This window comes from Coenobita brevimanus, chromosome 5, assembly GCF_032717465.1.
Source record: "Coenobita brevimanus isolate Jiangsu-jjx chromosome 5, ASM3271746v2, whole genome shotgun sequence".
Taxonomy (NCBI): Eukaryota; Metazoa; Arthropoda; class Malacostraca; order Decapoda; family Coenobitidae; genus Coenobita; species Coenobita brevimanus.
In genome coordinates, this window is record NC_136958.1 from 22,821,768 (window position 1) to 22,846,393 (window position 24,626).

The following is a 24,626-nucleotide window of genomic DNA, read 5'->3' on the forward strand; positions in this document are numbered from 1 at the left end:
ATATATAAAGTAACATTGTTTTCTTAGACGAAAATATGCATATCGTTTCTACTACCTAAAACCTAAAGGCAGAAATTTCTAGTAACTTGAGATTCCTTTACATGGTAATAACTTTTCTTGAATATGAATAGAAGAAAAATAACTATTAGCTAACAGAGGCAGCTAATTATAATTTATCAGGCAACCCAATGTGATGGCAAGATAGAAGTTTAAAGCTGATTTATTACTCTTCATGCACTCGACTATGGGCCAAATCTATGAGTATGACAGAAGAGCAAATGAAGTTACCAGAACTTTTTTCCTTATTTATCACCTATAAGGAACAGCAATAAAAGGATTATGGGCTACAAAGTCTACATTAACGGCCTAAAATTGTCATCTCTATTATCTTGGATGATGAACTTTCACAAAAGAATAACAACAGAATATGGTGCTCATCACGAAGAAGTGCTATGTATTGTCTTAGTCTCCACTGAAATCATGAAATAATCTGTGAAAGGACGAAAATATATGTGAAGTTAAAATGGACGAACAACAGTTGCAGCATCTCTCGTTATGGCAACACCGCAACCACGACCTTGAAGTTGAATAAATCTTACCAGGAATTCATGAGCTCTTACCTGCCACTCCACCACACCTCCTCGGTAACAGCAGACGGTAGAGGCCTGGCTGGGAGAACATAGAACTGAAGGTAGGTTCTCAAAAAAATTTCTCTCTAATTCAGGCTGTATTTATAATTTGCTTTTCTACAATGGAGCAGACAGTCCCGTCATAATAGCAAGGACGATAATTCACCGACAAAATTGCCTTGAATATTCTGTCGCAATTAAGGCTTGTTTAGGCAGGAGGTACCATTAGAGAATGCACAAACTTTCCTTGTGTCTTGGTGTTCCGGCAAAAACAAATAAGAGGACAGGAGGAAATGATCGTATATCTGCCGTATCGTGTTAGTTATATCCTGATGAAGATCTCTAACTCCTTCAGCTCAGTTTATGTTCAAGTAAAATCCTGCGACGAGGACATACTATTCAAATTGTGGACGAAACTCAGTTCTTCCAGGTAATAAGAAACATACTTGTGAATCTTTGGTCAGAGTAACTGCATTATCCTAAAGAATGAGTACAAAAACTGTAGTACACGAGGGAGCACAACATTTTTTTTTTACATCAGCGATGCGTGAGCAGTGTGTGTGTGTGTGTGTGTGTGTGTGTGTGTGTGTGTGTGTGTGTGTGTGTGTGTGTGTGTGTGTGTGTGTGTGTGCGCGCGCCGAATAAATCAGTTTTCAACTGATTTTTAACCAAGCATGGTGGAAGGGTTGAGGGCCTGCCCAAGAGGCGATATATTGTTACCCTTGATCTGACAATGTCAGAGGAGGGTGTTGTTATCATTGGGAACAATGATGTTATCACTGGGAACAATAAGTGTCCGTCCGTAGAGCTGGGCGGCAGGGCGGCTTGCTGGGTGTAGAGATTTCATTTCCGGGTCAGAACTCAGAAAGTAATTACTATAGAGTCCTGAATATTCACATAGTTATGTGGCATAGTGAATTTCAGCCTTTTGATATGTATAATGCAGTATCTTATGTATTTTTTTTATTTTAAATAGTGAAAGAGTAAAAAAAAAAAAAAAAATCCAGAGATTTTAATGTGACCAGCACAAGGAATCTGAAGGGCCCAGGTTATTTGTCCTTGAGGCGTTCTCATTACGCCCGCCATTAAAAGAAAAGCTTGAGGGAGGGGAGGTTGAGGGCCATCATGCACTTGGTAAGGTGTGCAGGCAGGTGAGAGATATGAACTTGGTTAGATGGAGGGTTGCAACAGTGCACCGTTGCCAAAGGTGGTCAAAAACGCTGGCCTAGTAATATTAACTAAACCTGTCTTTAGCGAACTCTGAACAAACTTGTAGTTACGACTAATGATCAGGGAAGAATGGAGTTCTTGATTTTTTAGAAGAAACTCAGTGGTCAAGGACACACGGCAGAGACAAACTTCGGCCGGTGTGTGTCACAGTTAACAAGACACTTCAAACAGTTTTAATCACCTTCAAGCAAACTTAGTGGAATGGTTGGGAATCATGTAAGCAGTAGCTTAGTTTTGATAAGAAGTGGTTAAAGGTTAAAGTCAGAGGGCAAAGTCAATCTAAAGATTTTATCCGATTTAGACCAAACTTAGTAAAAGAATTAAAGATAAGGCAGCAATAGAAGGAACCGATTTGAACCGATTTGGAACTCGGCTAAAGAGCAAGGTCACAAGAAAAGGTCAAAGACTAGAATTTACAAGGCAAGGTCAACAAAAACAGCTTTGATATTTTAACCAAACTTAGTGAGTTTTAATGATCAGGCCAGAACAAAGGAATTCCATTTGAAGAACGATCAGCCCAAGCTCTAAGTGAAGAGGCAAGACGAAGTTTCGACCCACGTGTCTGTGTGATAACTAAACTATTTTTAAGATTTAAATCAAACTCGGTGGAAGAGTTTAGCATAATTTCCCCAGCTCAACCCACCAAAAATAGACCTGTTTGTTTTCTTAACAATAGGTCAAAGGTGAAGGTCATATGAAAACTATAACTTACTTTTTGCCCCGCGTAAACTAAATTTTGTGGAATAGTTCAGGTAACAACAAAGCTAACGATATTATATTCTGAAAATCATTAATCAAAGTTAATGCTCACGTGGAAACGTCAGATATAATTTTCATAGGGAAAAGTCAACAACAGTTATGATCTGAGGGGAACCAAAGTTGACAAGAAGGGAATTATTGAAAATGAAGAATAATCTGCCGAAAGCCAAGGTCACCCAGCAGTCATACATATCGTTCTGAGACTACTCAGTGTTCGCGGTTCTTCAGTGTCTGAGTTCTCTCTGTCTGTCTGTCTTCCCAGCTGTAAACTAACCAGAAAAGTGGTGCATGCACCCGCGCTTGTGAAGCAAGAGCGGGTGTGTTGTTTTGATCGGCGTGTGTGGGGGTGGTTAAAGAGATGGACAAAGGGTTGATCGAGTGTTTTTGAGAGCAATACGTCAGACGTAAAGATCGCACGACTTTAAAGGTTTTTACTCTTTTCAGACCAACATGGGTGAGTTGAGGGTAATGCAAGGACGAAGGGGACTAATTTTGAAGACAATGTTAGACGTTAAGGTCACATGGCAATGTCCAAATTTGCACAGTATGTCTGTGTTTGAACAAAATAAGTAAAACAACTTTGATCTGATTTAGACCAAACTTGGGGGAAGGTTGAGAATCAGATAATTGGTCGACCTACTGTTTTTTTGGATTAATAGGTCATAGGTCGAAGTCACATGAGAAAGAAAACTTACACTTTTTTTTTTTTTTACCCAGTATATAAAACTTTGTGGACGAGTTCATGGTAAGGAACGGTTAAAGGGATTCCATATTCAGAACAGTAACGCAAAGGTCAAATTCACAGCGAAACGTCAAATATCAAAGTGCAAGGACATCGTAGCTCAATTAAACTTCATTTGATTTTAAGTATACTTGATGGAGGAGTCAAAGTTCAGGCAAGAATTACTTCAGTTTTAAGAGCAACCATTCGAAAATGAAGGTCACAGGGCAGGGCATTTTTTTTTTTTTTTTTGCACTTACGGCCTTTTTAAGAAAGTTAGAGTGAAGATTTAATAAAGTTAAGAGAGTGAAGGTGTGCACAGGCTCCCAGGTTTTACTATAGTTTCTGTAGCACACAAAAATGACAAAGTATATCCGATCTTCTGGCATCACTACTGAGTATTTTCTAGAATGTGGGATGCAGGCTGCTCATGTCTTACAGTTAGAGTTGCTCCATAGACGCCCAACAACTCGAATTCTTCCCGCACCTTCTGGCACTTGCTAAAAACCTTTCTAACAACTTTACCTCGTCATCCTTCCCTTCTCTTTTCTACTCCGATGGCTCTGTAGCTATTTCTTCTACTGATAGAGCAGATCTCTTCACTCAGACTTTCTCTCCAATTCCACCTTAGACGATTCTGGTGCTGTTCCTTCATCACTTCTCCCCTCTGACTTCCTCATGGCTGACAAAAAAAATCTTCAGCTGATGTATTTTCTGCCATCACAGGCCTCAATACTAATAAGGCATATGGGCCTGATGGACTCCCTCCTGTTGTTCTCAAAAACTGTGCTTCTGTGCTTACACCCTGCCTAGGTAAACTCTCTAGCCTTTGTCTATCAACTTGTACCTTTCCTTCTTGCTGGAAGTTTGCTCTCATTTAGCCAGTCCCAAAGAAGGGTGACCATTCCCAACCCCTTTAACTATCGTCCAGTTGCTTTAATATCCTGTATCTCAAAAGTTTTCGAGTCAATTCTGAATAGAAAAATTTTAAAGCATCTTGCATATCACAACCTTTCTGATCGCCAGTATGGGTTCCGTCAGGGACGCTCCACTGGCGATCTTCTCACCTACCTTTCAGACTCCTGGTCATCCTCCTTTCGGGACTTTGGCGAAAGCTTTGCCATTGCACTTGACATCTCAAAGGCTTTCGATCGAGTCTGGCATAAATCTTTAATTTCCAAACTGCCCTCTTACGGTTTCTATCCTTCTATCAATGCCTTCATCTCTAGCTTCCTTTCTGGTCGGTCTATTGCCGCTGTTGTAGACGGCCATCATTCTTCTCCTCGATCTATCAACAGTGGTGTTCCTCAGAGCTCTGTCCTATCACCAACTCTCTTCCTTCTATTCATCAATGACCTTCTAAGCTGTACATCTAACCCTATCCACTCATACGCTGATGACTCCACCCTTCACCTTTCCATTCGGTTCCCGCAACGTCCATCTCAGCAGTTACTTCAACAAACAAGGGATGAGGCTATGGCACACCTAATGTCTGACTTGGCTCGTATCTCTGACTGGGGTAAAAACAATACTGTTTTTAATGCATCAAAGACTCAGTTTTTACACATATCAACCCGACAAAATCTTTCATAGATATACCCACTAACGTTTAGCAATATTCAGCTTAATCCTTCATCATCCTTGACCATGCTTGGGGTTTCAATTACTCGGGACTTATCTTGGAAAGATCATATTTCACCTCTTGTAAAATCTGCTTCCAGGAGATTAGGTGTGGTAAGCCGACTTCGTTCCTTCTTTACCCCTGCACAATTGTTGACTCTATACTGAGGTTTTATCCGCCCCTGAGTGGAGTACAACTTTCATGTGTGGGGAGGGTCCCCACATACAGCTCCTCTCAATAGTGTGGAATCAAAGGCTTTTCGTCTCATTAACTCTCCTCCTCTTACTGACTCGCTTCAACCTCTATCTGTTCGCCACACTGTTGCATCTTTATCTCTTTTCTATCGCTACTTCAATGGTCACTGCTCCTCTGAACTGTCTGCATGCTTTCCTCCACCTCTACGACGGGCCCATAGCACCCGTCTAGCAGCAAACTCTCATCCCTTTTCTGTCCAGCTCTCTAATGCAGGAGTTAACCGTTACTCCCAGTCCTTCATTTATGCAACAGGTCATCTCTGGAACTGTCTCCTTCTGTCTGTATTTCCTGCTTCCTATGATCTCCAGTCTTTCAGACGCAGTGTGTTCCAGGCATCTCGAAATGATCGGATCCTGAATTTCGCTCTCTCTTGTATTTTGTTTTTCTCTTGGAAGGAACAGTTTTTGCGGGGGCCCCGGCCGTTGGTTCCTTCTTCCTATCATTAAAAAAAAAAAAAAAAAAAAAAGTTTTAGGATCATGCTTACACCTTTGTGCTCTCATTGTTAATAATAACGACTTTAGAGTAATTGGAGATGTATATTCTCAGAGTTGTTTCTTCTTTATAATCATGATCTTAATGGTAGATTAAAATCTATCCTAATGTTTTATATTCCAGCATCTTTGCAGCTACTTCTCCAAGGGATCAGGTCTCCCTCCTCCTCCACTTTTATTTTCCCAGTGTCCTGTACTAATGTTCCTGTGGTCCTATTTTCTCCTTGGATCTATTTCCCCGTGGACCTAATTATTTTACTTCCCAACATGGACATGCATTCCGTTATAGATCTGTATTCAACACTGACCTAGTCAGCTTTCATGAACTTACATACTTATCAATGACCTGTTTACCCTATGGGCATATTTCACCCTACGGTCCTGTATCACTAAACCTCTTTTCACTTTTGGACACATTCTTCCAGTGAACTTATTTTATACCATTGACCTATTCTCCCTTTATAGACCCATTATTGTTTCATGGTCCAGGTTCCAAATGGGAGATGTTTGTATATGTGCTTATTTTCCCCTAATGGGCATACTTAATGCATGGCCATAATTTTCCTCATAGATATAATTTCTCTGCGGCCTTATTATCCCCGGTGAACCTTTCCCTTCCCCCCATGGAACTGTTTTCTCGCCATGGGGATGTACTTATTCTCCACATAGATCTGTTTTCTCCCTCACACTTATTTCCCCCATGGACTTAGTTCTAACTGTTGAATCTATATTCCCACTTAGGCTGATTTCCTCGAAAGACATATTCAACATGGATTTGTTTTCTCCACATGGGTCTGTTTCCACCATGTACCTGTATACCACATGGGTCTGTTTCCCTGATGGACTTAATTTCCTACTATCTACCCACCCAGCAACCTAGCAACCCATCATCATCCACTCACTCAGTGCAGCATGTTGTAAAACAATTACTAAGCAATTACGCCTGCCTCCCTTCAAACACACAACAGAAAGGCACAGCCGATTTAACCGTATAGATTTCCAGCTCAGAATGAAAACTATTTTCAGTACAAAGTCAGCTATTAACTTTTTAGTATGTTGCAGATAATCCCTTACATGGCAAATTTGAAGCAATTAATTAGTGGTCTGTGTTTATTGTAATCAAAATCTACATTTAGGATATGATGAATTGCTTACCATCAAACAGATTTATGGTAGGTGTGGGGGCCTATCATCCACTCACCATATGTCCAGCTATCTGTGGATAAATCTGCACTGACTGACAAGTTAAATGGTTATCTGGAACAGGGAAAACTATTTGCTATGCTGGCTGGTAACTTCATAATCCTGTGTTCCCTGCGAGCCTATGCAGGGATTAGCCTTCCCTCATCCTCTATTTTTACTCATTCTCAAAACTTCAGGGAACCTTGCAAGGTCCAGTACCTACTCAGGGCCCGGAAAAGGTAAGGAGGTTTGTGTAGTTTGTGGAATGAGAGATATGTGAAACAGGAATGTAAGAGAGTAGAAATGGTGAATGGGTTCAGGAGTGATGGGTACGGTATGAGGGCATTCTGTTAACCAAAGATGAAGGTGTGTAAAGGGGGGGAGTGGTGATATGTGAAATTTATATAGTAGATTATGAATGGACATGGAAAATGCAATGAAAGATTAACGTTATTGATTAGCAACGAATAGCAGGAGTATATTAAAGATTCTAATGTGTAATTGATAGCTCGGGGTGTAAGAGATAAAAAAAAGGGATCACACGGACTGGGTCCCATGATACTCCATGTGATCAATAGTTTGTGGTATCCCAAGTCTAAAAATCTATTTTCATTTGAATGTCCATACATTACCAATATTTATGGATTAGATAGAAACTACTATTAATAAATGATACATAAAATTTAGTTATTATTGATGGCTAAGGTAAACAGGCATTTTGCAGTATTCGTTACATATGGGGCCAGATTATTTAATACAAAATGTGCATGATACATTTTTGAAGGACTGTATGTCAAGTTCCAGTTTTGGAAGGTGAAAGTGCCACTGACTGTTGCATATGCATCCTGCGGTGTTAGGATGAGGCTGAAAAAGGCAAGTTCTGAGAGCAGCTGGATGTAGTGGTAGGGCAGATGCACGAGTCATAAAAGACACATGATGATTGACATGAATGGGAGTGATGACATGGATTTTGTGAAGGAGGTAGTGATTTGCCATGGAGTACCGGGTGACAGTGATAATGGAAGGCAACTGAAGATGGTTCAGGAAAGATGTTTGTACATTTGTAATTAATGTTTTAAGCTGAAAGCTACAAACAATTAGAACAGCGTTCATGATATTTGCCGGGCCCTGTAAGCACAACTAAACTCCAAGACAACAATAACACAAGGGATTAGGAAGGACAGAGGGAGGGAGAAGGAGCTCATGCACAGTTTCCTTGTGTACATAAAAACACTAAGAGTAGTCACACAAGGACCGAGGTGGTGGCAGCTTGTAACTGATACCAGATGTCTCCAAGCTGAAAAATTACATGCATTTGTTTCCATTCAGTTACTTAACTTTTTTTTATTCATATCTTTTAGTGATTTCTGTACAATATTCGGATATTAGATAAAGTATGTTTCTGTAAACTAAAGACACACATCAGAGATGTAGTCCTATAGGATGACACTTTTGAAGCGGTCTGGCTGACAGCACGATGCTGGCTGCTGCATGATCTGTAAATAGGGCCCATAAAGAACATAAAGAGCTTTAAAACGTCCCTAAAAGAACCCCAAACAGGAACGTGATAGATAACATCATCAAGCATCTTCTTAGTCAAAGAGAAGATTTCTGGAACAGGCCTAGAGGCTGAAGTTCGGACCAGTTCTCTGCTGAATACAGGAACGTAAGTGATTCAGAGACAAAGGTGATACTGTAGTAGGCCGACCCCTGCTTGAAGGCCGGCCCCCGCCACCAGCAGGGACCAGCTAGTTTACATAGTAAAATAAAGAATGAATAGAGTTCTGAAGGAAATCTCACTGAATAGAAGCTCAAAGAAAGAAGGATGCTTTGGACTGTTTATAGTATGTGGACAGTGAGAACGCGGTGCAGAGGTTTACTTGGTCATGTGGTTGCGGTATCTAAGGATAAACTAAAACAAACGAAATGGAGAGAGAGAGAGAGAGAGAGAGAGAGAGAGAGAGAGAGAGAGAGAGAGAGAGAGAGAGAGAGAGAGAAGCACGCAGTGAAAAAAAAAAAAAAATGAACGTGGAAAAACTGTGAAACAAAAACGCATCAGATGAATACCAGGTGAATGAAGGGGGGATATATAAATTGGAAGTAAACGGATCTGGACAACATGTGAAACCTATATAGAATGTATTTAGTCAGAAATGCCATCTCTGTGTGTGATAGCGCTAGGTTAGCAACTACGAAAAAGACACAACTTAGTAGGCTGAAAAGTTAGAAAGGGCAATGGAGAAAGAGGACGAACTGGCTGGATTAGAAGCAAGAAAACGTTTGAGATGGTAGAAGGGAACACGCTGAGAGTAAGAAGAAGGAGGAGGCGGTAAACTACGGCACTGGACAACTGAACGCCAATGTAAAGTTAAGAGGAATGAAAATGTAAGAATACTATCAAATCGAAATGAAATAAGGGGCAAAAGAAAATAATATTTTGAAAGGATTATGAATGAGAATGATGGGAGAGGAGCGGCAGTAAACAATTGGTTTTGGTGGTGTATAGAGAAGGAATGTAGTATCAACTTGTGACAATGACAAAAGTGAAGAAAACATGGATGCAGAAGAACGGAAAGGCAGCAGACTATTGTGAGGTGTATGCAGAGATGATTATGTACAGTGTTTAGAAGAGAATGAAGTGTTTGTTAGGCATATGTTAGGATGCTTGGATACGCAGAAATCTGCGAGTAAAATGGAAAAAAAAAAAATCTGTTTTACCCCCGCATAATATAAGTGCTTGAAGTAGGTGGAAACACAGCTAGAGGGGCGTTAAATGGAGCGTATCTATCTGACAACGGGAAAGAATTTTCCAAATCACTTTTCATAATGGGATAGGTTTTCTCATCATTGATTAGGTTTTCACAAAAAATGTTTTCCGGATTTAGAATCTGTAATACGATTCAGATCGGTCCAAAAAGTTAATCGACTGTTCCCTGGAACATGGGCTGTCTATTCACCAAATTTGGTCCAAATCTGTTATTCAGTTTTTGAGTAACCCTCCTAAAAGACAAAGAGACAAACAAACAGGGGTGAAAACATACTCTCCGTGTCGGTGAGAATCGTGGCATAAATCTGTTGAGTATTGGAGGATATGTAAGTGAAACAATTATCGTAAGAGAAAGGAAGTCACATATCAGAAGGCCTGGAGAGTGACGAATAGGATGACTTTAGAAACAGCAAAGGGTATATGGATCAAATAATTACCGTGAGACTAACGGTGAAGAAGGCTTTTGAGGACTTTACGGTATTTATGGTACTTATGGACATGGAGAGAGCATACGATGAGGTAAACAAAGAGGAGCTAGAGACACTCACAGCACCTACCTCCGGCAATGCCATTAAATAGGATCCGGATCAGGATCCGTGGATATAGGATCCGGATCCGCCCCCAAGTTTAATGAATTCTTTCTTCCTCAATGACTCACCTTTCCACAAAATTTTATTGAAATTCATCGAGAGCTTTTGGAGATATTGTGCAGAATACTTCGGGTTCGGATCCACCCCGAAATATGGAAATTTCTTCCATGGCCCATGGCCCACTCTTCCAAAAAATTTCGTCAAAATCCGTTCATAACTTTTTGAGGAATCTCGGATCCTGATCCGTGGATATAGGATCCTCATCCGGATCCGACACCAAATTTAATCAATTCATTCTTGGTCCGTGGCCCACCTTTCCACAAAATTTAATTGAAGTTCATGGGGAACTCTTGGACATATTGTGCGGGATACTCAGGATACGGATCAAGATGCGCCCCAAATTTTAATCATGCCTTTCTTGGCCTATGGCCCACACTCCCATAACATTTCATTATAATCCGTTCATAAATTTTTGAGTAATCCTGATAACAGACAAACAGACAAACGCTGGTTAAAACATAACCTTCTTGGCGGAGGTAACAAATACAATATTTAACTAGAAAGCGCTCAGAGAGTGCAAACTTCCGCCAGTGCCATTGCAATCAAACAGGATCACGATCTGGATCCGTGGATATAGGTTCTGGATCCAAATCCGGATCCGCTCCAGAATTTAATTATTTCTTGGTCCATGGCTCGCCTTTCCTCAAAATTTCATTGAAATTCACCAAGAACTTTTCGAGATATTGTGGGGATACTCCCGATCCGTATCCGCCCCCAAATGTAATCATTTCTTCCTTGTCCCATGGCCCACCCTTCCACAAAATTTAATTAGAATCCGTTCAGATCTTTTTGAGTAATCCCGGATCCGGATCCGTAAATACAGGATTCGGATCCGGATTGGCCCCAAAATTTAATAATATCATCCTTGGCTCATGGCCCACCCTTCCACAAAATTCATCAAAATCTGTTCATAACTTTCTGAGCAATCCTGCTAACAGACAGACAGGAGACAGACAGACAAACAAACAAACCATCGCGATGTAAAAAATAACATCCTTGGCGGAGGTAATTACGAAACGTTTTTCCGGAGATTCATTGCATACAGTAAGCTCCTTTATTTCACTGAGTTTTTATAATGGTAATGAAGCCTAAAAAAAAAAAAAAAAAATAGTGAGTGCTTTAAGATTCTTTTTGGGAGGCAAGATTGTGTAATGTCTTCATGGCTGTTCAAAATATACATGGAGGGGGTTATGAGAGGTAAATGTTCAGTCAAGCAGAGCTACATGGCGTTGAAAATTATTGGTGAAGGATGATGTATATATCTAGAATCCAATGTACTAACCAAATAGTGAACAAGAGCCTGATAGACTGCTGTAGATTTTGTGAATGTCTGCAAACATCTGGTGGTGAAGGGGTCTGTGTAGTTGAGTGTAATGAAAGAGAAGAGGGAAATGTGCAAAAGAAGTAGAAAATAGAGTGGAGCTGGGAAGGAGTGTAGCTGATGCTATGAACCCCTTGATTTGCAACAGAGTTTGAGTGTGGCGTCTGCGAGAGGCATGCATGAGAAAATCTTAGCCCTGCTTTTACACACACTGAAGTGAAACTTTAGTACGGTATGAAAATGAAAAGTCATGATTAAGAGAAGTGGAAATTTGGTAGATAATGAATTAAATATAGTGCAGATAGTGGATGTGATAAGGAATAATGTGATTCTTGAAATATGTGGAGTAAGGAAATCTGTGGACAACATAGATAAGGAGGGCATATATACCATATATTGTACGGTCATATGAAGAGAAGTGGTACAAACATGGGTATATGTGAAAGGAGTATAGTATGTGAACAGGTTTTCCGGTGAGAGGAGAAATGGGAGGCCAAGAGGATGGATACAAATGGCAAAAGAGCGCGTGAGAATGAGAGGTTTTAAGACTGACGAGCCTGGCGAACTGATGTAAGATCGGGCTGTTTGCACGGAGGACTACCTGTTCTCGCATCCTTCCTACCTTTGTTTGATGGATAATTTTGAGGTAATGTGTGGAATGATATGCTTGTCCGGTAATGCCAGGATTATAGGAGCTTGGATGGTGAATGCCTTGATGTGTGGCCCATTTCATTGGACATGGGTTTACTATCATATTCTTTCCTTTTCCTTGCTATCTGGATCCTACCTCACCCTACCAACAGGTGGAAAAAATAGGCATGATGATGATCATGATAATGATTATAATTACTGCGGTTGTTGTAGCTTAAACTCTTGCAGACAAAGGGGATGCATGATATCCTTTTCTTAACTCACGCGCCATCAGCCATTCAGACTCACACATTCTCAAACTTCCTTGCCTTATTTACTTTTTTCATGTATTACCTCTATGACCTAGTAATACTCTTTGAACCGAACTGTTTTGTATATTTATTCTCTGTCCGGCTTCTGCAAATCAACGAAAATTAACATTATTCTTATTATTTCACTTTATTTACTGTGGAAGTAAAGCATCTCACAAGCAGTACAGGGTATAAGTCAGGTGGTAATAATAGCATTCAGTAATTTAACTAAAACTATCATTTATAAGTAATAATATCCTTTTAGAGAGTTACCCGTTAGGAGGGAAAAATTACCACAAACATTTCTCTTCAGGATTCAGAATCTGCATAGCAACACTAAAATGGCAACACGCTGGGGTATCGTCAGCGCTGGTAAGATATCCAGTGACTTCGTTGCTGCCCTGAAAGTGTACCCGACCTCCCAGCATCGTGTTGTGGCGGTGGCATCCAGAAACATTGACAACGCCAAGAAGTTTGCTGATAGATTTGGAATTGAGAAAGCTTATGGATCTTATGCTGAGCTGGCCAGTGATCCAAAGATTGGTGAGCAAATTGGATGATTAGGTACTGGATTGTTTTGGTAATTTAGGTGATAAAATTGGTTGGTTGGTTGCTGAACTGGATAGACATTCAGATCGACGAGTGAGGCATGCATGTGGCATATTATGATACAGATGGATATAAAAATAAATAACAATAGAACCCAAAATTCGCTGAAATACTGAAGGACAGTGAATCTTTTTACTTATGGTGATTTATTGTCAGTAGCTATTTTGAAAAAACAGGGGTCGATCAACACTTTGGTCAATATTAAAAAAAAGGGGGAAACTTCCAAACCCTTCCTGAAAGTTCGAACCATTCTAGTGATGCATGGCCTTCATCCTCGATTTCATTGTTCTGCAGGAAGACCGATGACAGGCAAAATTATCAAGTTCCTGAAGAAAGTGGTAGTGTCATTTACAAATAAGTTCACACAACTGTGCACTAATTTCAGTGTTACAGAATGTCTGATCATACGGATCACAAAGCCACATACCCTGCTTTTGAACACACAACAATTCTTTCCAGCACACACACACACACACACACACACACACACACACACACACACACACACACACACACATACACACAACTTTGGTAAATGCACACCATCCTGTATCTAGAGGGTGACCTAACTACTTCATTGGTGGTTACAGATGTAGCGTACATAGGCGCCATCCACCCTCAGCACCTGGCACTGGCTACCATGATGCTGGAGGCGGGCAAGCATGTCCTTTGTGAGAAGCCCCTTTGTATGAATGTGAAGGAGACAAAACAACTGTTACAAGTGGCAAAGGAACAAAAGCGCTTCTTGATGGAGGTCAGTAGCTATAACACAGCTCCTCCCTTCTCTCTCTCTCTCTCTCTCTCTCTCTCTCTCTCTCATAAACTTGAATGAATTTCACAACATACGAGTTGCAATGAAACGGAAAACATTGTTTATAAAGGTCATTTGGAATCTGGATGCTCTCTCTCTCTCTCTCTCTCTCTCTCTCTCTCTCTCTCTCTCTCTTTCATATGGAGGTAAGACTGTATCCTGGGCATTTGAAGTATAATAAATGAGTATGTGTGTGTATATATATATATATATATATATATATATATATATATATATATATATATATATATATATATATATATATATATATATATATATACTGGATATATATATATATATATATATATATATATATATATATATATATATATATATATATATATATATATATATATATATATATATATATATATATATATATATATATATATATATATATATATATATTTACCCTCTCAGGGTCACTCACGCGATTCGCATTTCATGTGGATTATTCTAAAGATGTTCATTCACTCGAATCGCGTTCCTAAGCAGAAAAAACGCCATCAAAAGAAAAGTTTTCGGCCGATTTGCATCAAATTTTGGTGCGTTCCAGTGTGTGCATCTCTTTTCCTAGGTAAGCATTTGGCAACACTGTGACTGCTCTGATGAGGCAATGCATAGCAAAAATATCTCAGTATAGCGCAACTGTCAGCATTCCTTTAAACCGGCCATTTTCCCCCTCCCACCCGAGGCAGATGCCATTATTGAAATATTATGATTGTACAGTGTTTTTTACTATAATGTGAAGTGATTGTGTCTATGGAACATAGATGTATTGTCTGTAAATCATTGAGGCCCATTATCAGCCGTTAAGCCTACAGGCAGGAGTGTGGTTTGTTATAACTGGGTTTCCACTCTGCTTCACCCTGCCCATAAATGATGTGAGTATTTTGCCTTTATATAGTGAATCCAATCCTTATATTTGTGAAACATACAGTGCCTGGATTGGTGAAATAACTGACCTACCATGGCAGGCATTATGCACGCCAGAGAGATATACAACAGTCGCTAAGGAAACAGGCGGTCATGTATGCCATAGAATCAGGAATAATAGATGAGGTTCGGATGGAAACATGTGATAGTGTTTTATATTGTGTATGGTTTAGTGTGAAATATACATATAAAATAGTGCAGCGAGTGTTCACAGAGAAATATTTCATGCTTTGACTGACTTAGCTAAAACATAGCACAAGTGTAAGGGACAAGAAATATTCCACAGCCACATATACATACGTATGTCGTGCAGCGAATGTTCATGGAGAAATCTATTGTGTGCATCGGATGTGTTTTAGTCAAATGTATCACAAGGAGAGAAGAAAATATGCCACAACCACAGACACACACACACATGCACACACACTCACCCACACACGCTCACACACTACATAACTCCTCATCTTCAAGCTACTGCCAGCATCTCAACACCTCTGGAGAGAATGAGTTATCCGCATTTTGTTGATTTGTATATTGATCTATTTCTATAGTTCAATATTTTTTACACAACTAAGTAATATTTTTTACATACACACATATGAGATGGAAGAAAGATTAGCTTCAGTATCAGAACCTAGCAAAAAGACTAGTGGTCATGTCGAGTTTCTGACAGCTCTATCAAAAACCTTATGATATTTTGCGTGTATACTCTGAGTAAAAAAAGAAAATAATAAAATGTAACGAGTGAAAATATGTAGCCGTGGGTGAAGCAGGGAAAGAATGTTTTTTATCTCATGTGTGGGTGAGGAGGAGTATTCTAAGTTTGTCGTCTAATTACTGAAAAACTATTGGATGTAACGATTTCCCACAAAAACCATGATAAAGAGCAGTAAATTCTACGTATGTTCATTTGCAGAGTATAAGCCTTTGGGAGCATTTTCTGTTGGAAAAGTTGGAGGAACAGACTGTTTTGGTAAAGTTGAAAGCGCTCGGAGGAGTAATCTCACTTTGTCGGCCAATTACTCGAAAACTATTGGACGTATCGATTTCCTGTAAGAACCTTGATAAAGAGCAGTAAATTCTACGTATGTACAAGACATAACAATGTAATATATATGATAAGAATTCATTGTTACGGAGGTGGGAATATTGCGTATGCTGTGCGCATATCACGAGTGATGTACGGACGTGAGTTCCCAGTCGTTTTTGGGGATTAACTCGAAAACTATGAGCCGTATCGAAACCATTTTTGGTCATTAGAAAGCTCGTGAAATTCTGCATAATATTATGCAATAAAAACATAACATGTGCGAGAAGAGTTCAGTATTAGAGCTCCTTGAATTTTTTTTTTCAAAAATGGCTTTCAGTTTTTGGCAATTTTCTCGAAAACTGCAAATTGTATCACAACCTGATTTTTCTCTTTAGAAAGCTGATGAAATTCTTTATCAAAACTTTTAATAACATTTTCCTGTATGATGGAAAACATTCGAATGGTGATGTTGGGAAGTGAACGTGACATAGAGAAATGTTTATTCACGGCCACCTAATGTTGTTTTATTCGTGTTTTCCTGTTTTTTGTGGTGCTTATCAGCTAGAACAAACATCGACGAATAAGATGACATAGGTTTCATGGCAGTATATTGATGTTTGGGTGGCGAAAATAAGGAGAGAATAAGTGTTATTTGCCGCACGCTGGCAGCCGGGCCAGGCAGCCTCGCAAAAAAAATCGTGCGCCGGAGAACTTACTGAAACTTATCATGTGCGAGAGGGTATATATATATATATATATATATATATATATATATATATATATGAACCGTCTCATCTGTTAGCAACACTGCAGTTCAGTTAGCTAAAGACATGTCCGGGTTCTGCTTCTAATTCTTTTATGGTTTAGCTTCTGCTTACCTTAAGTTGGTAATTACAACCTGTGACTGTGGCAAATGAAGATAGAGTTACTCTATAATGATGATCGAATGTTTTGTTATGAGTGCTGAAATGAATCGCAGGCTAAAGTTCGAACACATAAACCAGCTTCAACGCCATCAGACCAAGAAGTGACGGACTTTAAATACAGTCCCACAAAAGCTGTAATGAATAACCCGCATATGTGGCCAGAACAAATGTCGAGTGAGTTTCGTCGAGCTTTTGCAGCCAAAAACTTCAACCAGTCCCTGGACACCGATTTTAAAAGAACAGCGAGGAACTACAGTGATGGCAGAACTCGATATCTGAAGAAATTGGTGTTTTTACGGAAATTGGCAAGACTGTCAAACGTAATTGGTCATCTTCTGGTAATGTCTATTGTATGGCTTGCAAGCTCTTTTCCAACAGAGAAAATATGTTCACTCTTGCATTCAGTGAATGGAAAAACTCATCTCAACGAATAGCAGAGCATGAAAATAGCACTACACACAGCAATTGTGTCATAATGTAACTTTGAAACGGAAGGGTGGTATAAATACGCATTTAGAAACACAGTACGGAAAAGAATGGAAGTACTGGAGAAGTGCATTGGAACGAATTGTTGCTGTTGTCAAATTCTTAGCTGAGAGAGGTCTACTGTTATGTGGAGATGAAGTATTCGGGTCGGGAAGCAATGGAAACTTCTTGGGGATTATCGATTTATTGGCAGAATTCGACCCATTCATTGCAGATCATGTGTCATGATGTGGTAATGTTGGTCGAGGTTATGTTTCGTACATGTCTTCAACAACTTGTAACGAAATAATCAGTCTCATGGCACAAGTCCTCTCTTCATCGTCGCTGAGGTCAAAGCAGCCAAATATCTACCCCATAAGAGTAGACTCAGCACCTGACATTTGACACGTCAATCAAATAGCATTCACTGTATGCTATGTTAGATCGAGTGACTACTTGTGGAACGATTCGTGAAATATATCCCCATACTGGGTCACAATGCCGAAATGCTGATGGCTGCTGTTCATAAGACTCTCCGAGAACATGACATATCGATAGCTGATTGTCGTGGCCAGAGCTACAACAGTGTTAGGAATATGTCAGGCAGATACCAAGGCCTGCAAGCTAAAATCAAGACAATCAGCACACCGGCAAGGTATGTGCCTTGTTTGGCTCATTTGCTTTACCTGGTCACCTCACGCACCCCAGAGTGCTGCGTTGATGCGGTGTCGTTGTTTGGGTTCTTACAGGCACTGTACAACTCCTTCTTTCCCTCCTCATCGGTGGACTATTCTCCGAGTCGAAAGTCACGGATCTGCTGTGAAATCGCTGTTGAATACACGATGGTCAGCTCGAGCTGACACCACACAAGCACTGGAAAAAAAATTTCCTCAAAGTAAGAGCAGTGTTGGTTGCCTTGTCAGAGGACTCTCATCAAACAGCATCAACCAGAAATGAAGCATCCAGTCTGCCATCAGAAATGGAAAGAGCTATAAACAGCCATTCTGTGCATAGTATGGGCTTGCGTGACTATTGGATGACACCAATAAAAGTCTCCAGAATGTAGAAAGATATTGCTACATGTGTGAATCTATATGAAAGTCTGTACGACTGTGTTGCAGCACTTCACAATGATGATTCTTTTGAAGACATAGAGAAGAAAGCTTGTGTTTTGGTCCAGAATGCCAGCTATCAATCAGAAAAGCAACGTTCGCGGAAGTGGAAACACTTCTTCAAGGAACCAGACAATGAAGCTCAACTGTCCCCAAAACAGAAGTTCAAAAGGGCCATACATTTCTGCATTCTAGACTCACTGGCAGTGGAATTGGAGTAGCGTAAGAGGGTCTACCGCGTACTGCAAGACAGGTTCACTGTTCTGCTTGGAGTCACCTGTATGTCAGAATATGACTTGAAAAAAGCGGCAGTGAAGTTGCAGGCTCACTTCTCGGCAGTTATCGAACCATGTTTGTCAAAGAAATTGTGTAATTTTCAGCATACATGAAGCAAGTACTACCTGATAAGTGCCCACTTTCAGTCATCTTGCAGCACATGCGTAGCATGGGGATCACCGAAACGTTCCCCAGTGTTGAAGTCATGTATCAGCTCTGTTTAACACTCCCGGCAGCTAATGCAGGAGAAAGGTCTTTCTCTGTTCTGAAGTTGGTGAAAAATCACCTGAGGTCAACCGTGAACAAGGACAGACTGTGTAACCTACCTCTGCTGACTCTCAAATCTGACATCATGAAGCGTGCAGATTTTGGTGATATTATTATTTTTCCTACATGAAATCCAGAAAAGTGCAGCATTAATTACATGCATATCGTTATCTTTCACTGTCACAATAAATGATCAGTCTGATCTGATTCTGCTGTGTACCTACCATGGTGTCACGAGCTGGTGTTATGAAACAATAATTTGAAGTATTCTGCGAAAACTGTGAAATCCGATTATCAGAAAAGAAAGGTCGATGGGCCTCGCAAAAGGAATGGCCTAGGGCCTTGCCATAACTTAATCTGGCCCTGTCTGAAACAGAGTTAATTTTTGAGATCTGTTTTCAGAATGTCTGAGAAGTTGTTTAATGTGTATGTTACTTCATTTCAGTGGGCCACGATCTTCTGTAGCATAGTGTGTTGAATCTGTATAACTCGATTTTGAGACTCAGGGGTATCGGATAACTCAACATGGTCGGATTTGAATTCAGAGAGGTCAGGAGTTGTCGCTGTTCCAAATAAGCCACTAAGGATTTCTCCTTCCATATCAAAGAGACCACGCTTCACATGTGAATGACCGACAGGTGCCTGGCTAGAAAATTTTCATTTAAATTGGAGAACTTTGCCTGGATATACTGTAGTTTCCATATAATGGGCAAGTAAAGAGGGTGCCAGAACGTGTCCTGTTCCTGTTTCCACCTGATGGGTGATAGAAAGGTCGTTATCTCATGCAGTTGACGTGCGAAGTTAGGAAGGGCAATGGCTACGTCAGCCATGGGCTTGAGATCGTAGTGCAGAGTATATAATTGTTTATATATATATATATATATATATATATATATATATATATATATATATATATATATATATCATCATCATCATCAGCCGTTGAAGTCCACTGCAGGACCGGCCTATCCCTTCCGAAGCACGGACGATACAGCCAATGTATCTCTACCTAGTGGCTTAGGCTTTCTGGTAGAGACTGTATGTAGGGTGAGAAGTGCTTGTGAGTGTGATTGTAGTGTTGTAGTGGCTTTGGATCTGTGTGTAGTCTGTGAACCAAGTGTAATCGACCCGCCTTAAGCGGTTCAACCACAGCACCCCTTGTGTCCGCCAAAGTAGCAAGTGGTTTGGTGAATGTTTCCCAAAGTTTTTACAACTCTGGCGGGAGGCGAACCCCCTCTCACCAGCGTACGAAACGCACACTCTACCACTGTACCACAGAGGCTCATATATATATATATATATTATATATATATATATATATATATATATATATATATATATATATATATATATATATATATATATATATATATATATATATATATATATATATATATATATATATCCCTTCCTACGCCAGGTGGGAGAACATAACACGGAACACCATGTGGGGGCCTGAAAGACCCCAACTTAATTTGTGGATTTCTGCCATATGAAGAAAGGTACAAATGTTAAATTTTGTACATGTGTTGCCCAGGACACAGCGCGTGGAGCCAGTCCACCATGTGTCCCTTTGTGTGTGTGTGTGTGTGTGTGTGTGTGTGTGTGTGTGTGTGTGTGTGTGTGTGTGTGTGTGTGTGTGTGTGTGTGTGTGTGTGTTTTAGTATTTTAATGAAAGCAAAATTTTATTGAATTTCTACAAAATTTTTGAAAGTTTGCACATTTGATGACTAATGTGATATACATTTTTAGCTTACATCATTCATATTCATTCTGCATGCTCTGTACATGATAATATAAACGTTATCAGTTATAATACCACAGAAAGAAAAAAATGACAGTATCATGAAAATGAAATGACACGAAAAATTAAACTGAATCTATGTTCAGAACATAAACAATATTGACATTTATAATCATAAATCCCCCGAATGATTAACAAATCAAATAAACATAAACGAGACTGATATTTTGTGGTTCATAGTCATTATCGATAGATAAATCACTGTAAGTGTCAATATCATCATCAGAAATGGGAGGATCTTCTCCAATTCTCCCCCCCCCCCTGACTGTAGAATAGCTCAACAGGCAGTGGCATAGTCAATAATATCTAGAATCTGAAACAAAAAAAAAAATGTTACACGGAATGCTAGATGGGGTACCAGACGACCTCAATGAAGTTTGCTGCCTTGTCACTCCTAAACTATGTATATATATATATATATATATATATATATATATATATATATATATATATATATATATATATATATATATATCAATCAATCAATCAATCAATCATTTCCTGTGGCACCCTCGGGGATGCATAGGGCCTCGATGAACTCACACCACCACATCCTATCTTGTGCTAACTCCTCAAGATCTCCCCAACACTCATCTCCAGCTTCCCGTCTCATTGTCCTCACCCACGTCTCTTTTGGCCTTCCTCTACCTCTCCTACCAGGTGCCACCCACCCTGGTGTACCTCGTACTATTCCCTGTCTCCTATACACATGTCCTAGCCACTTCCATCGTGAGAATCTAACATATTCATCGATCGGCTGCACTCCCGTTATTTCTCTAATTCTACTATTTGGTATCCTTTCCCACCACTTAACTCCTAATATTCTTCTAAGTGCTTTATTTTCAAACACCAAGAATTTATTTTCCATAGTCACTGTGCTGTACCAAGACTCGTGTCCATAAATTAAGATACTCCTAACCATTACCTTATAAAGTTTGATTTTTGTATGCACAGAGAAATTGTTATTATTCCAAATATTTTTAAGCATTCCCATTGCCTGATTAGCCTTCTTTAACCTTTCCTCGAATTCAAAGTTCAAAGAACCATCCTTGGCTAAATAAGTACCTAAATATTTAAACCTATCAACTTGCTTTACAACCATACCTCCAATTACACATTCCTGAGCATTTTCCATATTCATATTGATTATTTCAGTTTTTCCACAATTAATAACCAAACCCACCTTGGGACCTTCACTCACCAAACAGTCCAACACTCTCTGCATCTCTTCTGGCCCATCACAAATCAAAACTATATCTTCTGCATAATCTAAATCCAAAAGTTTCCTCTTCTCTCCCCAAAGTATACCTGCATCGGTTTCTGTTCCAACACGTTTCATAATGTAATCAATGACCAATATAAATAGTAAAGGCGATAGAACACCACCTTGAATTACTCCGGACTTGACTTCAAACGAATCACTCAGACAACCATCAACCATCACTTTACAAAATGTGTCCTCATGCATGTTCATAATGACCCTCACAAACTCCTCTGGTATTCCATAATGTCTCATGATCTTCCCCATAGACTCTCTCGAAACACTATCAAAAGCCTTTTCAAAATCAACAAAACAAAGACTTAACGGTACTCTCATTTCATTAACTTGCTGCATCAAATGCCTAACTATAAAGATCTGATCATTGCAACCACGTCCCTTTCTAAAACCAGCCTGTTCATCCCTCAGAATACTCTCAACCACCGGCTCCAACCTATTTAACAACACTCTACTGAAAACTTTCAAAGCTATCGGTGACAAAGAGATTCCCCTCCAATTACCACATTCACTCAGGTCTCCTTTCTTCGGAACTTTAACAATTACACCATTCTTCCAAACTGATGGTAGTAACCCCATCACCCATATCTTATTGAATAGCTTGGTCAAGATCATTATTAATCTATCCCCCTCCACTTTAAACATTTCCGGAAATAAACCATCCTCCCCTGGTGCCTTATTATTCTTTAACTGTTTTACTGCTTTCTCCACTTCTGCAAGCCTCAACTCTCCTGTTTCTATATTTAAATCTTCCTGAGCAGACGGTATATCCTCTTCTGGTGGTATTGGTCTATTAAGAACTGTCTCAAAATGCTCTTTCCATCTATTATTAATATCTCCATCTTTGGTCAATAAATTTCCTTCCCTGTCTCTAATTGGTATTTCCTTGCGTTTACCTGCATTACCACTCAGTTCTCTAATCGATTCATATGCTATTCTTTGACTCTGTACATCATTTTTGTTTATTAGGATTTCAGTCTCTGCAACCTTTTCATCCACACATCTTCTTTTATCTCTCCTAGCTAACCTTCTTACTTCTGAATTCAAACTCCAGTACGCAGCTCTTGCTAATTCAATCTCTCGTTCATCAACGCATTGCATCTCACTCCTCAATTTAGCCTCACCTCTCTTTTTTATCATATCCCATATATATATATATATATATATATATATATATATATATACTTGGGAGCAAGGGATCATACCGCGGGGAGTCACTTTTGTGATTCTGTTATTTTGAATTCGCCCGGGCTTTCAAGTGGTGGCTTGTATCATCTATCAGTACTGCCAATGTCCAACACTAGTCAGCACTCCTAATCTCATCTGTACTCCCAACCATTGTTGACAATTTAGCCATTTCTCCCCATTCATGACTCCCCTCCCTACCTCCCCTCCACTACCCTCTCCTCTTGCCTGCATGGCCGCGCTGCAATAAGTAAATCTTCCCCTGAATTTTCCACTGATTTCATCCATTGAAATAAGCCCTATGACCTATTCTTATACCAAATAATATATACAAAAAAGAAATAAGGTAAGTGATAGTGCCATACACCTGGAATTGGCTAATTATCACCTGACAATGCCTCATGTGCACTCGTTCACTAATTTTCGCTGTTTATTTCCCCTTGAAATATGCTGCATAATCTATTCTCGTAATAGAAATATATAGGAAGGGAGAAGCCTAAGTGATATTTACATTCACCTGGAACTACCTAATTTATTATGTATTGTCTAGATTTGCTGCCAATCATTTCATAGCGCTTATATTAGCAGCTGTCACCACGCTGACATTGGCAGCCTTTCACTACCTCTAGGCCACCACAGCATTCAGTTTACTGTCGTCTTTCAAAGTGAAACCACGTCGGATTCGCGCCTGTCCAATTCCGTTGCTTTTTAGCTCCATGCAAAGGGCCCTGTGACCTCTACACCTACTAAACCTCGTGTGGAAAGGGGTAAAGGGGTAAGTGACTGCTGTGGAACGTGAACTGGCTAATTTATCAATGAAAATTATGGACAGTAACTACGATCTTTCTGGTGACTAAAGCAGTGCAAGTGGAAATGTAAATAATGTGTAAACAGCAAGTGAAAGCAATGAATGTAAATGTAAGTGACCGGTGGAAAATAGTTTAATAAGTTACTGCAAGTGACAGTGCATAACACAGTGTAAATAAAATAGAAATATAAATAATGTAAATAAGATAGAGAATGTAAATAGAAATGTAAATGAGTAGTAATATAAGAATATGAGTATATATACTAGGAGAAATGAAAGTGAAAGTTTCACTATAGCATGTATGAATACTATGAGTTATGAAAGTGGAAGTGAAAGTGACAGATTCGCTCTCAACGCTAATATACAGGACGAGAAAGTGAATGCTACATATTTTACTGAAAGCCTACAGTGACAATAAACTACTATGACTGAAGGAAACATATGGATAAAGACTGCAGATATATATACATGTTATATAATAATAGAAATATAAAGTGTGAGTGTTTTTATGAATAATAAATGAGAGAATACCAGCGGCAAACGAGTTCAAGTG

General features: G+C 39.5%; 1 protein-coding gene across 1 annotated transcript in view; it reads left to right on the plus strand.

Moving 5' to 3' along the window:
• Positions 1–645: 645 nt before the first annotated feature.
• The window catches only part of LOC145398469 (trans-1,2-dihydrobenzene-1,2-diol dehydrogenase-like), an 88,806-nt gene continuing 64,825 nt past the window's right edge, over positions 646–24,626 (plus strand). The window contains exons 1-3 of the mRNA XM_080271349.1: positions 646–691; positions 12,882–13,111; positions 13,768–13,931. Coding sequence (XP_080127475.1) covers positions 12,910–13,111; positions 13,768–13,931 — 366 coding nt within the window. The 5' untranslated portion in view covers positions 646–691; positions 12,882–12,909. The remainder of the gene's footprint in view (positions 692–12,881; positions 13,112–13,767; positions 13,932–24,626) is intronic.